This window comes from Erythranthe guttata, chromosome 10 (genome assembly GCF_056151865.1).
Source record: "Erythranthe guttata isolate IM_541 chromosome 10, IM_541, whole genome shotgun sequence".
Lineage (NCBI taxonomy): Eukaryota > Viridiplantae > Streptophyta > Magnoliopsida > Lamiales > Phrymaceae > Erythranthe > Erythranthe guttata.
The window spans coordinates 20,199,361-20,212,440 of NC_142542.1; the positions used below are offsets into that span (position 1 = coordinate 20,199,361).

Consider the following 13,080-nt stretch of genomic DNA (forward strand, 5'->3'; position numbering starts at 1 on the left):
TCATTAATATACCTTTGTTCAGAAAAATAAACAAAACCTGACAAAATTCATTATGCATCTTTAAACATTTGTCTTTGGACACACTAAAATCTAATTTAATTTATCCATCATCATTGTCATCTTCTTCAACACAAATATAACAAAATAATAAATTATTAAAGACCGAGCGAAATTCATTCAGCAAACAGTCGGACCATAACACATTGATGCAATGTAGAGATTCCTGGACCACTTGGCCTGCAATCAACCAAATTCCACAAAAAGGATAATCAATATACTATACAAACAAACACACACATATATTATCGCAAGAAAACACAAAGACAAGCGAGCACCTTAACATGGCTACTTGGGAATGCAGAAGTGCGAAGAGTCTCCTGAGCCTCATCCATCATTAATTTACGTCTGGGTATGCTGAGTACAAATGCCGATTGATCCGTAGTTGCAGCCATTGATGTTATTCTATATCCACTCTCCCATCTCCTATGTATTCCCTCACTTGGGTACACAAAGTCAACCTCCACAACCTCAATTTACAAACACAACATAAAATAACATTCAGCACTTTTTCTCTAGCAGTAATAATACCAAAAAGAATAACCAACAAGCTTCTTACCTGTTCAGAATATCCAGAATTTCTAGACATTACAACACCCCATCGACTTCCAGCACTAGTCATCGACGTCACATGGAAACCTTCTTTCCACTTTTTACTAATCCACTTGAACGGAAATGATTCGCTAACTTTATATGATTGTTGGGTATAAGGAGTCCCTAAACAACACTCAATAGTTACTATGGACTGATTTTCATTGAGCATCTGCTAGACGAGAATGTAACTACAAACAAAACAAATATATCTGAAACAAGACAATCCTCAACCAACCTTTAGACATAACAACCAACGAACTTCCATTAGCTGCACCAGCTATACAACTGATGTAATAGTTTTTCTCCCATTGTTCCATGATCCAATCCTGTTCAGAACCCACAAAAAACAACAGCAACAATAGTATAGTCAAGCCAGAACGGATAAAACTACAATCAATTATAAAATAAAATATTACTACAATAAACAAACCTTGTGAAGAAAAACAGCTGAAAGCTCATACACCTGTGAAGTGAAACCTGTTCCGGCATCCATGATCAAGGCCCAAAGATTTGCTGCCGAAGCCACACAGCTAATATACAATCCATCTTCATTACCCTTCTCTACATGTTGACAGAGCCTCGAATCTGCAACGTTGTAGTGGTACCTACAAAACAGCCAATGCCATGAGTATAATTAATGTAAGGAATTTAACATATAATTTGAGACAGACAGTATACATGTCAAAACACAAGTCTTTCATGTCCAGTTCAAATCTCACATCAAGAATCAAATTGACATGAATCCGTAACAAATGTTGCTTAAGGGCCTTCTATTTAGATGTGCAATGCAAGTAAATATCATAAATATAGCAAAGAGGCAGCTGGAACAAGTTTCATTGGGTTGGTTGACTTCATTTTTGGCGATCAATTTTTTTTTTAATACAATGCCAAGGTACGCAAAACAGTTTATACTTTTTTTCTTTACACATTTACCAAGTTCTTGTAATGTGGCGTACTAGATTGGCAAAATTATGAGAACCGAAATTTGGAGACATACCAATACGGAACTGCATAAATGAAGTAGTAAATATTTAGAGTTGGAAACTCACCTCTGTTTCATGGGGCGACGTGCATTATACACTGAAATCCACTGAGTAGCCGGACTACCCAGTCGTAGTTTCTTCTTTGGCTGCTCATCCTCTTCCAAGTTAATGAGCAACCTCCCGCGCTTTTGCCCAACCTGTGCAATAATAAAACATAAATTTTAACGTAAAACTACTTAAATAATATACAATAACTGCCAAATTATTCCTCATATTACCTTTAGAGCTCCGTCTATTCTTATTGGTCTCAGTGATGTGCATGGTTCAATCAGACTTTCGAAAAAGGATATCAGTTTAGAATAATTCGGCTCCTCGTCAAACTTCATGTTAGTAACAGCCTCAAGAAACTGTTTGAATGGAGTGGGGCAAAAGCAGCACATCAATTCCGGAGAAGTGGTCATTTTCTTTTTACAGACTAGAAAACTCTTGTTGTCTCCCTGTAATCATCAAAAGGCCAGTAAGTTTAAAAAAAAAAAATACAATGGGATAAGCTATTGTAAGTTAATTAAACAACAATGCCAATCACCTGATAGCCTTGCCATGGCAACCTTCCCTTTATGAGAAATATCAGTGTGTATGCTAGTGACTCCAAATCATCCCTCCTACTTCCTGTTCGGCCTAAGTGTGCATGCACACTTGCATACCTAACTGTGCCTCTGTCGATAGAGACCAAATGAAATATATATTAATCCATACTATGACGCGATCATGCAACAAATTTATGCAAGCTTCACAAACCTAAATATATCTGGCCTCTGATCATACTCAACATGCTGGCCAGATGATGCATCTTTCCACCTAGACGCTGCATACAAATGCATTAAAAACAAGAGCGAAAGATAGAGTAAGAGGAAAAAGTTAACAAAATATGGAAATAAATGCTTCATTGTCTTTTAATGTGTCCTGCCGTTGAGTTATCAAGTTAAATCTGTCAGGTATAGAACAGGCAAATAAGAAAAACGCACCATACCCAAACCAAGATCAATAAGATATAGCTTCTTCTCGTCAGCTGATCCAGGTAAACCAAGTAAAAAGTTCTCTGGCTTCACATCTCCATGCACAAATCTAGAGGGAGAAGCACTGCTTATCAATAGTGTATTCAAGACAAGAAAGCAACTGAAAGCGAACAATATAATAAGAATGAAGGCCATGTAAAACAACATCTTTCCAGGAAAGTTACGGTCAGAAATGATAGGAATAATATGAAAGTAAGTTTTACCCTTTCATGTGGAGCTTTTCAAAAATTGAGATAGCCTCCACGGCGATGCAAGCTACCATATTTGGAGACATACTGTTTCAGGTGCTCATCGTCAAACAAGTAAACACGCAGCACAAGAATCAGTGTTTACGATCAAGTGAATGGGTGAACTATAAACGAAGAGAGAGAGAGAGAGAGAGAGTCTTACGACTGGCCCAATGAATTCCAAACATCCCAAAGACTGGGCCCTAGCATGTCCATGACCTGAAGCAATATTTGTTAGTAACATTATTTATTAGAAACAATGTACACAATTCTCAAACCGGAAAACAAGGTATCATACTTACCAGAATGTAGAAATCTCCTTGGCTACCCTTGTAGTGAACCCATGGAACCCCATAACACCCATTGAGGGTGCTTTTCCATAGAATAAGACAAATACATACCCATCAAAATTAAAAATAAAATAAAAATAAAGAAATGAAAAAAATCTTAAACTACGAAACAAGAACTTACTTGTACACCTGCCACTCATATGGAGGGCCATAATTGCAACCTTTACTATTTCGGTGTTCAAACTTTATGGCAACCTACCGAAAATAGATTTCCCCAATTACATTCAGATAGCGACAAGATAAATTTAGTTAGTTTTTAGATTTCTGAAAAATTCCCAAATGTCAACAACACGTGTCAGATGATACCTCGATCGCATCTGGTCCTGTTCTTTCCGTGCCACCACTTACCCTTCTACCGACATAAACTTGGCCAAATCCACCCTTACCTAATTTCCTTTCAGTCTTATACATCGGAGAATTGCCCACTTGTACCTGCACCGACAAACCAGACTTAATTACCAGATATTATTCGAAAGACCATAAACGATTAGTTGGGAAAGATATTTAATTCTCAAGAAGTTCCGAATGGCCATAATATTTGGCAAGCATTTTTGAAATGTGACGAGAGTGAGAAACTACCCTGTCAGGCACTGGAGTTGAACCCGGTTCTTCTTCAACTCCCATTACTTTATTGCCACTCCCACCTTCAATGGCAATTTCCTTATCTGCAACGCCCTCAACTCTATTAAAAGCCGGTTCCCCTTGCCAAGGTGGCTCTGGGTCTAAATCTATCAACCTAATACCCCTGCCTCTACCAGCAGCAGTTGGCCTAGTAGGCCCTTTTGCTACAGCAGCTGCATTGCCTCTACCTCTTCCTCTCCCTCTAGGTCTATTTTGAGCAGACGCAACGATATTTTCTTCTTGATTGGCGGCCTGGAGATCACCAAGACGTTTTGATCTCCGTGCTCCTCTACGCAATTCTGGCATCGTCACCCATGCAAATCACCTCCCACTCGCTTCTACTCACAATCTTCAGTCAAGTAAGAGCAAACAACAACAAAAAAAAGCTAAAGAATATCAATCTTCAAATTTATCAAGACCACAAACAAAATAGCATAAGAGCTGCGGGAAAGATCACCAAAAGAGCACCGGCAGGTATGAAATCCTAATGCAAAACAATCCTAGATTAACAATGAATAATTACACAAAATTAGGATAATAACAAAACTAAAAAAAAACAACATTTGCGTTAAAGGATAAAAAAATATAGTAATTAGATGCAGTTCATCGCTAACCTACATTGATAAAAAGAAAACATACATAAAAAGTAAAGAAAATAAATAAATTAATAAAAGCAGCCACCGATCATACCTGAGAACAGCAAAGAAAAAGGATCGGATATAACACCGAAGAAATCTAGTTGAAGAACCCAATAAGATCAACCTATCAATAATAGATCTTCGGTGAAAACGCCCATGACGTACTTTTTACCCAGGAAAGTATTTCTCCTTTTTTCAATAAGAAAACAATATGTATTATCCAGAATCTGAAGCTCTGAATCAAAAAAAAAAAAAAAAAAAAAACCCGGAGTGATGGGTTGCTGAATCCGGATGTGAAAATGGAAGCAATGGTGAAAGAAGGAATTACGGGCAAATAATAAGGGAAAGAGACTTGAGTGTATTGGAATGTATCGATAGCTAATTAGCTATATAGATCATATGGCTGGCTATCATCCTCTTCGTTTCTCTCTCTCTCTCTCTCTCTACACAAATCATCTGCAGTCTGCCTGCCCTTATTTGTAGGTTTTTTTATTTTTCTCACTTTATTATTTATTATTTATTATTTATTATTTATTTGTTTGATTATGTTTTATTATTTCCGTTTCATTCGATTTGTTAACTAATTGAGATAATAATAATTTTTTTTAATCCCATATTAATAATAATAATAATAAATTGTGGTGTGAATGGGTTAAGGCCCAAAAATAATTGGCAAAAAGAAAAGTAAAGCCCAACAAAGATGTTCATACGAATCTTCTTATTTCATGTCCTATTAGAGAGCTTGCTTGTTCATTATATTGCGCGTGTATTCGAACTCACTCTTGTTTCCTCCACATCTCAATTTGTTACTGTGTGCGAAAATGGTAGGATTCTCGACGCAGCCGTATGGGATACAGTCAATGCTTAAGGATGGGCATCGCCATATGTCGGGCCTGGACGAGGCTGTGCTCAAGAACATCGACGCCTGCAAGCAGCTCTCTACTATTACTCGCACCTCCCTCGGCCCCAATGGTTACTTTTCTCTTTCTGATACTCGATACTTTTTTATTTTATTTTATTGATTATGCTTCATTCTGATGCTATATGGGTTAGCAGAGTTCATTCCATTTTCGTGTTCCCTATTTTATTAGGGTTTACTAGAAATGTGCTTAAACCCTACTTATTATTGAACCTTAAGGTAAATGAATTATGTCCTCACTCGTTTTAATTGGCCAGGCATGAATAAAATGGTTATCAATCATTTGGATAAGCTCTTTGTCACAAATGATGCTGCAACAATTGTAAATGAGCTGGAAGTTCAGCATCCCGCTGCCAAACTTTTAGTTTTGGCCGGAAAAGCACAACAAGAAGAAATTGGGGATGGAGCTAATTTGACTGTTTCATTTGCTGGTGAACTACTTCAAAATGCTGAAGAACTCATTAGGATGGGACTGCACCCTAGTGAGATTATCATTGGATACACCAAGGCAATTAACAAGGTTGGACATTGTCCATCCCATTCTAGTACCCTTTTTCCACTCATTTTTAACTGTAGCCTCATTTTATTGTAGACGATTGAGATTTTGGAGGAATTGGTCGAGGAAGGTTCTCAAACTATGAACGTCAGAGATAAAGATGATGTAATTTCACGAATGAGATCTGCAGTAGCCAGCAAACAATTTGGCCAAGAGGATATATTGTGTCCTCTCATAGCTGAGGTAAACTAATCCTTTGTACTTGATGTACTACTTTAGATTTGCCTTTTGATGTTGCTGAGTGGAAATGTATTTTTTTCTGCAGGCTTGTATACAGGTTTGCCCTAAGAACCCTGTTAATTTCAATGTCGATAATGTCAGAGTTGCAAAGCTCGTAGGTGGAGGTCTGCATGATTCCGTGGTAGTTCGAGGACTGGTATTGAAGAATGATGCTGTTGGGACTATAAAGAAAGCGGAAAACGCTAAGGTGAGCATTAAGTTACATGTATTCTGTTTGGTTGCTAGATAGTTGTTTCTGTCTTGCTCACCATGCATCTAGAAGTGCCTATACAAGTATTACTGTTATTCCTTCCTTGTTGCCATGACTGATTGACGTTGTAAAAGCGCTACTCTTGAAAACATAACTTACCCTAATTGGCCAACATCTCCTTGTCTGAAACGAGAAACTAAAAAGTTTCTTGGGATTTCTAAACTTTCATCATATTCATTTTTATATCAAGAGAATACCTGAAACAAGAAAAGTCAATTAAACCATGCAAAAGGCTATTTTTGGGATGCAGGGGTTGGAGGGTCCTTCCAGAATTAGCATTAATGAATCATGAAAGCAGAATTGGAACTCCATTTATATGCAGAACTGTTTTTTATTTATTTATTATTTTTTGTTTTTTCTGTCCTGCTTTGTACTGTCAGTATGTAGTGAATATGGATCTATCTTTTCTGTTTCGTCCAAAATGATTTTGATTACCCTTCCATTTAATGAATTTGACCTGTTATTCACTGTTTTAGGTTGCTGTGTTTGTCGGGGGTGTTGATACAACTGCAACAGAAACCAAAGGAACCGTTCTTATTCACAATGCTGAGCAGGTACACATGAGAACTTCTCTCTGCCAGCAGACTTCTAATAACTCTGCTTTATGCTGTCCCATTTCATCCTTTTACTGTCTTTTCTGATGTTCCTTTCTTCTTGTTTGGTCTGAACTATTATCCTAAGTAAATTTATGGACTACATTTCACATTTAAATATAAGATTAAACACATTATGCAGAATTTTGATTAGTGGTTTTGATTTCTTGTGATATTATTGATCTTGGAAGTAGGCTGTTTAATTCCCCTTATTTTGATTAGTGGAAGTGTAAAATATCTTGTTTACGTAACTTATTGTTACAAATCCTTGAAGTTGAACTTATATTGTCTTTTGATCTTTTTGAACAAATGGTTAAAATCTTTTGCCCTGAGATTATCATTTTATTAATCGAGTATACTCACATATAATGAATAGCAAACAAAGTTTCAGATGATTTCCCCCCATTTTTTCGCTTATAATGAATCACTTAAGTGATGATTGAAAATCCTTGAATTGGCATGGATCATTTTAGTCCAAAGATTCTGAATCATGTTGTCACTTTTTTTTAGATCTTAGGCTTGTTGATATGGTTTTATCTAAACACTTTTCTATCGGGAATGAACTTCTAGCTGTACCTCCTCATTCCTTATAAGAAACCTAAAGGATTTAGTAGACTTATCTGCTGCCATGGTGAGAACACTTAAGACTTTAATTTGAAAAGTATGTTGCAGTGCCTGATAGTGATGAAATAACTCTAGGCTTATCTTTTTGCAGCTCGAAAACTATGCAAAGACTGAAGAAGCAAAGGTTGAGGAACTAATTAAAGCCGTTGCAGATTCAGGTGCTAAGGTTATTGTTAGTGGTGCAGCTGTTGGCGAAATGGCATTGCACTTTTGTGAACGCTACAAGTAAAACTCTCTTCCTGTCATGATAATCTTTCTTTCACTTGTTTTGTTAGTTAGTAAGAATGGTAAATTCCCTGGATATCTATACCATGGCTCTTAAAGTTTGATGATTTTGTGTAGCTGTCTTCTCCACAATGCCTATTCAAGCGAATGTTTCATTTTGGTCTATGTACTTTGTCACCTAATTTTTCATTATCTATTGTCAAGTAATGTATTGGTAAGGGTATATTTAATTCATCTTTTGGCATGGAGTACCTGGATGGGGATGCCAATAACAAGTCCATTATATGTATTGCCAATTTAAGCATCCACATAACAAGTCTCTTTTTTCCTTGTTTCGCCTATATTTTTCTTATCTTGTTTTTCATTCTGTATGTCATTTAAAGTTGATGTAATTCTACATCCAAAACTTTATTTTGTAGGCTCATGGTGCTAAAAATCAGCTCCAAATTTGAACTAAGACGATTTTGCCGCACTACTGGTGCTGTCGCTCTTGTAAGTATGATGATTGAATTGATCTCATGTGTGGCGTTTTTGTTCTTGCTAACATCCTGCTTTCGTGCGATTACAGTTAAAGCTCAGTCAGCCAAGTGCAGACGACCTTGGATATGTTGATTCTGTTTCGGTGGAGGAAATAGGCGGAGCAAGGGTATTGTCACAAGCTTGCTTGATATTTAGGTTGTTCACTCTCAATTTTGTTTCTCCAGTAGTTGCTGACATTTGATTTGTCTAATGCGTAAGTAGGTTACGATTGTAAAAAATGAACAAGGTGGAAATTCTGTATCTACTCTTGTGCTGCGGGGAAGCACTGACAGCATATTGGACGACCTAGAAAGAGCAGTTGATGATGGTGTGAATACATATAGGGTATGTTTCATCTAGAATTAAGTTTTACAATGTTCCAACAATTGTCGAGCTTTGTTTTATGCTGCAAACTGAAAATAGTCACTGCAGCCATCCCATTGTCTAGAAATTAGATTGCTTAAATGTGCTTATATAAAGAAAATAGGTTCTTATACTCTTTTCCTCTAGGCGATGTGCAGGGACAGTCGCATAGTACCTGGAGCTGCAGCTACAGAAATTGAATTGGCTAAAAGGCTGAAGGAATTTTCTTTCAAAGAAACAGGGTATTTTAGTTTCTTTCCCCCAACTACATCTCATATGAAATTAGTATTGTGGCAAGTCTCTAACTATGTTTTAACTTCCATGCTAAGTCTAGATTAATTGCAGCATGAATTCACACATTCATATGTACAATTATCAATAGTTTCTGTTGATCGAAACAAGATTGACCAATCATATGCTGTTCTCAGTTTGTTTGTTTGGCCTGTGCTGAGAGCTCAAACTTAAGTTATAGTTGTTTGCTTCAATGTTGTAGATTTATGATTTTTAATTGCAAACTCTGATCGTGAGATATATGCTGATGATTGATTGATTTCTTATTATAGTGTTTCCATATTCATATTTACTTTACTAAGACCAAATGTCGTCTCCCAGATTGGATCAGTATGGCATTGCAAAATTTGCAGAAAGCTTTGAAATGATACCAAAAACTTTGGCTGAGAATGCTGGGCTTAATGCAATAGAAATCATCTCATCTTTATATGCCGAACATGCGTCTGGTAACACCAAAGTAGGTATTGATTTGGAGGAAGGTGTCTGCAAAGATGCCTCTACCGTGCGCATATGGGATCTCCACATCACTAAGTAAGTTACTCCTTGTGAGTGTTGAGTAATTTGATAGTGGGTTTTGATACATTTTTTCTTCTGTAAATAATACTCGCTAATTGGAAAATATGGACATTGTGTACTGTTTACAATGGAATTCCCTCTCTGGTTTTCTAGCTTGACCGTCCCAACTTGGCTTCTTTCCATCCCTCAACTGCCTTTGACTAAGCAAAAGCCGGTGATTTCAATCCACCAGACACCTTTTCTAGTAGATTTTATCTGAGAATCTTGTCGCGTCATCACATGTCATAACATCTACAAAAGTAAATTGTAAATATACTAACCACATCAAATTTGACATTACGCAATACGGAAAAATTGCTGCAATAAATCTGATCTGTGGAGTTCCATTTACCAAATTACTCACTGTAATTGGACCGCATGGCTTGATTCATTAAACTAATAAGTGACCTAAAGTAAAATATCGGGGGAGGTGTTGGGTCCACGAAATGCTTTCATGGTTCTCAAGTTTATCTTACCTGCATCGCAATTTTGTTTGTAAGTCCAAATCCGCTCCCATCCTGGTTGTCTTAGGGAGTTAGTGAGTAAATGCAGCTCTATTGTCATCCTTGGTATGTTTTAATGTGGTTAGACTTAACTAATTATCTTTCTAGTGCAAATATTTGAGTCGGCAGCTAAATATAGCCGATAAGGTTGCCATCTGGCATTGATTATGGTTTGACGTGTATTTTGCTATTTTTTGCAGGTTCTTTGCCCTAAAGTATGCCGCTGATGCTGCCTGTACTGTCCTGCGAGTAGACCAGGTAATTAGCTATCATTTACCTTAGTCATTACCAACAGTCAATCCTGATGAGCTTTAATTAAATAAGTTGTCCAAGAAATGATATGTATTTTATTTCCAGATGTTTGATTTTTTAAAAGAAAATGCAAAATGTCTTTTGATGCAGTTATAGGAGAGAGTTGATAACCCTTTTTGCTGTTTGGTTGCATCTCTTTTCTGTTGAGTTTATCTAAGTGGTTACTTATTTCTGAAAATTTGTGTACCAGACATTTTTAACTGCTTTTCAATATTATTTTAACCTCCAAAAAGTTTTGCGAAGTTGCTCTCTGGATTGTGTTCTTGCACTTCCTATGCGACCTTACTCGGGGTTGAGCATTCCAAGTCAGGGTCATCTCCATTTGCTAGTCATTTTTGTATATATTTTTCCGCTAATATTCATTGTTATGTGTTATTAGTGCTATAAAACCTTTATAATCTTATCTGCAGATCATTATGGCAAAACCAGCTGGCGGTCCAAAGCCCCAACAACAAGGAGGGATGGACGAGGATTAATTTTGGTGGGCTTCATATTTTCTTGAGATATTTATTATGCAGCCTCCTCCCTGAGCTGATCAAGTTAGGATCAATGTTTTATGTTATCTTTCATGAGCTTGTTCTTCTTCCTCTTTTGTTTTTATCTATTTGGCCTTGGATATATTTAATTTGGTTCTGAATTTTGTAGTGTTTATTGTATATGTTGGGTTTTGGTCCTATTTTGATTAATTGATAGTGACTGGTTTGTGCTTCTATTGTAACAGAGGTTTATTGTGGAGATAATTGTCTTTCATTCAAAATTTTGTTCTCCAAATTTGTATCTTAATTACTGTGTTAGCAAAAGTACCGCGTGTATGTATTGTATGTATACATACAGGGTAAACAGGATCTCTTATTTTACTTGTTATTATTATACTGAAAAGAAGATTAAAATCAATAACCTTGAAAAGGTTGATTTAAAATATAATAATCAAATATTTGAGAGGACGAGTAATATGCAGTTTTGTAGGAAAAAGATAAAATGTCACATATTTACAAAAGTATTTGATGGATCAAAAACAAAAGAATGGCAAAACCGGTGGTAAATTAAAAGAGGAGCTTGGAGATAGAGAGACAGATAGATAATAAAACTTGTGTCCATGGCTTCTCTTGTATCCTTCTCTCTCCTCAAAGCTTCTGCTTCAACTCCAACCACAATCATCTCTCCTCCTCCTCCTACTTTTGAGACTCTTGACCAGAGATTTGGTCGGAAAGGGATAAAATTCTCAGAATCCGGTGACATTCCGACGACGGTTGAGCTGACAGTTAGGAATGGAAGCTCACTGAAGCTTCAGATATCAAATGGCCATATATCTTCATACAGGCCTAAGGTGTACTGGAAAGACGATGGATATGAGGAGGTCCTCCACACACTTGCTGGTTCAAGAGGTGGCGTTGGTTTGGTCATTAATGAACTCTCTCAACAAACAAATTCCAAAGCCCCTTCTGCTTCTGCTGAATGGACTGTCAAAGATGTTGATTCTGATTCCATTGATGCTCTACAGGTACCCCGATAATTAAACACTGTTTTTTCGATTTAGTTAAAGATGTTTTTGTTGTTCTTAGCTTCCTGTTTCAGCTCAATGTGTGTGTGTGTGTATGTATATCTGTGTTGCTTGCTTAGGTTGAATTGGGGTGCATGAGAGGAAGTTTGGATATATCATATGTGGTGTCGCTTTATCCACTGAGCATGGCGACAGCAGTGATAGTGAAGAACAACGGTCGCAAGGCGGTGAATATAAGCAGCGCCATACTTAGCCATTTCAATTTTAAGAAGAATAGAAGTGGTAGCGGAGTTCAAGGGTTGAGAGGCTGCTCTTACTGCACAAACCCTCCTCCTTCATCCCCTTTTGAAATACTATCCCCATCGGAATCTATTAAGTCTGAGGATTCACCTGGCTTCTTCTCCTTTGGTTGGGAGCCCGAAACCAAGCCCGGAGTTTGGACTGTGCAAGATGTCCCTATTACCGTCTTGAAGAATAAGCTCAGCAGAGTTTACTCTGCCTCTCCTGCTGAACGCTCGAAAGACTTTCACAGAAGCGCTCCTTCCAAGTATGAAGTCATAGATCAGGTGATAAATAGTAATAATAATCAATCTTATTGTTACAAATTATGATTATACTACGACAATTAAAATTGTGTATTATTTCTCATGTCAGGGGCGTGGACTCTTTTATCGGGTGATAAGAATGGGTTTTGAGGAGATATACTTGTCAAGCCCTGGTTCGTATTCCGATAAGTATGGAGAGGACTACTTTATATGTACAGGACCCGCTTCAATATTGGTTCCGGTGACAGTGAACCCTGGTGAAGAATGGAGAGGGGCACAAGTCATTGAGCATGATAATTTGTGATCAATTTCCTCATTCTTCTATCTATATGCACTAATCATTTGCAGTTATGTACATAGTGAAAGGAGAAACACTACACAATACTATTGAGTATGTGTCATCGTTTTTGTATCATCTCTTGTTATGTAATACTCCCTTGCTATGGCATTGAATAAACAAAGACGATGTCATTACATTTATTTCCTTGGGAATTTGCATAACCAAACTCGCGCGGTGGAATAATTTTAGTAGGAGAAT

General features: G+C 37.1%; 3 protein-coding genes across 4 annotated transcripts; 2 read left to right on the forward strand and 1 right to left on the reverse strand.

Annotated features, from left to right (window-relative positions):
• Positions 1-27: 27 nt before the first annotated feature.
• LOC105955274 (casein kinase 1-like protein HD16) lies at positions 28-5,107 on the reverse strand. Of its 2 annotated transcripts, XM_088824554.1 has the most exons (18): positions 4,599-5,051; positions 4,366-4,408; positions 3,867-4,257; positions 3,594-3,719; positions 3,409-3,482; positions 3,240-3,309; positions 3,101-3,156; positions 2,914-2,985; positions 2,665-2,759; positions 2,433-2,499; positions 2,221-2,350; positions 1,913-2,131; positions 1,701-1,831; positions 1,082-1,256; positions 887-977; positions 617-774; positions 336-527; positions 28-237 (listed from the first exon to the last, which is right to left on the reverse strand). In XM_088824554.1, exons 3-18 carry the CDS (start codon positions 4,212-4,214, stop codon positions 178-180), a joined length of 2,064 nt encoding a protein of 687 aa, XP_088680680.1. In that variant the 5' UTR covers positions 4,215-4,257; positions 4,366-4,408; positions 4,599-5,051; the 3' UTR covers positions 28-177. The 2 variants fall into 2 exon arrangements, with proteins under 2 accessions (XP_088680680.1, XP_012834451.2); XM_012978997.2 differs by lacking the exon at positions 4,366-4,408 and having other exon boundaries at positions 4,599-5,107.
• Positions 5,108-11,253, forward strand: LOC105955276 (T-complex protein 1 subunit theta). The gene is made up of 13 exons (XM_012978999.2): positions 5,108-5,518; positions 5,723-5,985; positions 6,058-6,204; positions 6,287-6,448; positions 6,988-7,065; positions 7,820-7,953; positions 8,373-8,445; positions 8,522-8,599; positions 8,695-8,817; positions 8,983-9,077; positions 9,448-9,657; positions 10,385-10,442; positions 10,907-11,253. Exons 1-13 carry the CDS (start codon positions 5,368-5,370, stop codon positions 10,970-10,972), a joined length of 1,638 nt encoding a protein of 545 aa, XP_012834453.2. The 5' UTR covers positions 5,108-5,367; the 3' UTR covers positions 10,973-11,253.
• Positions 11,254-11,373: 120 nt separating this feature from the next.
• Positions 11,374-13,022, forward strand: PNSB2 (NDH-dependent cyclic electron flow 1). The gene is made up of 3 exons (XM_012979001.2): positions 11,374-11,997; positions 12,117-12,563; positions 12,652-13,022. The coding sequence occupies exons 1-3, from the start codon at positions 11,593-11,595 to the stop codon at positions 12,844-12,846; spliced, it is 1,047 nt and encodes a 348-aa protein (XP_012834455.2). The 5' UTR covers positions 11,374-11,592; the 3' UTR covers positions 12,847-13,022.
• The last annotated feature ends 58 nt before the right edge of the window (positions 13,023-13,080 follow it).

Excerpts from the sequence above, each read along its gene's own strand:
- LOC105955274 (XM_012978997.2), bottom strand. The coding sequence starts at position 4,214 with ATGCCAGAATTGCGTAGAGGAGCACGGAGATCAAAACGTCTTGGTGAT. Across the intron at positions 978-1,081 it reads CAGCTGTTTTTCTTCACAAG|GATTGGATCATGGAACAATG; the intron begins GTTTGTTTATTG and ends GGTTCTGAACAG. Across the intron at positions 775-886 it reads GTTGGTTGTTATGTCTAAAG|GGACTCCTTATACCCAACAA; the intron begins GTTGGTTGAGGA and ends AGTGTTGTTTAG.
- PNSB2 (XM_012979001.2), top strand. The coding sequence starts at position 11,593 with ATGGCTTCTCTTGTATCCTTCTCTCTCCTCAAAGCTTCTGCTTCAACT. Across the intron at positions 11,998-12,116 it reads ATTCCATTGATGCTCTACAG|GTTGAATTGGGGTGCATGAG; the intron begins GTACCCCGATAA and ends TTGCTTGCTTAG. Across the intron at positions 12,564-12,651 it reads AGTATGAAGTCATAGATCAG|GGGCGTGGACTCTTTTATCG; the intron begins GTGATAAATAGT and ends TTCTCATGTCAG.
- LOC105955276 (XM_012978999.2), top strand. The coding sequence starts at position 5,368 with ATGGTAGGATTCTCGACGCAGCCGTATGGGATACAGTCAATGCTTAAG. Across the intron at positions 7,066-7,819 it reads TTATTCACAATGCTGAGCAG|CTCGAAAACTATGCAAAGAC; the intron begins GTACACATGAGA and ends ATCTTTTTGCAG. Across the intron at positions 9,078-9,447 it reads TTTTCTTTCAAAGAAACAGG|ATTGGATCAGTATGGCATTG; the intron begins GTATTTTAGTTT and ends GTCGTCTCCCAG.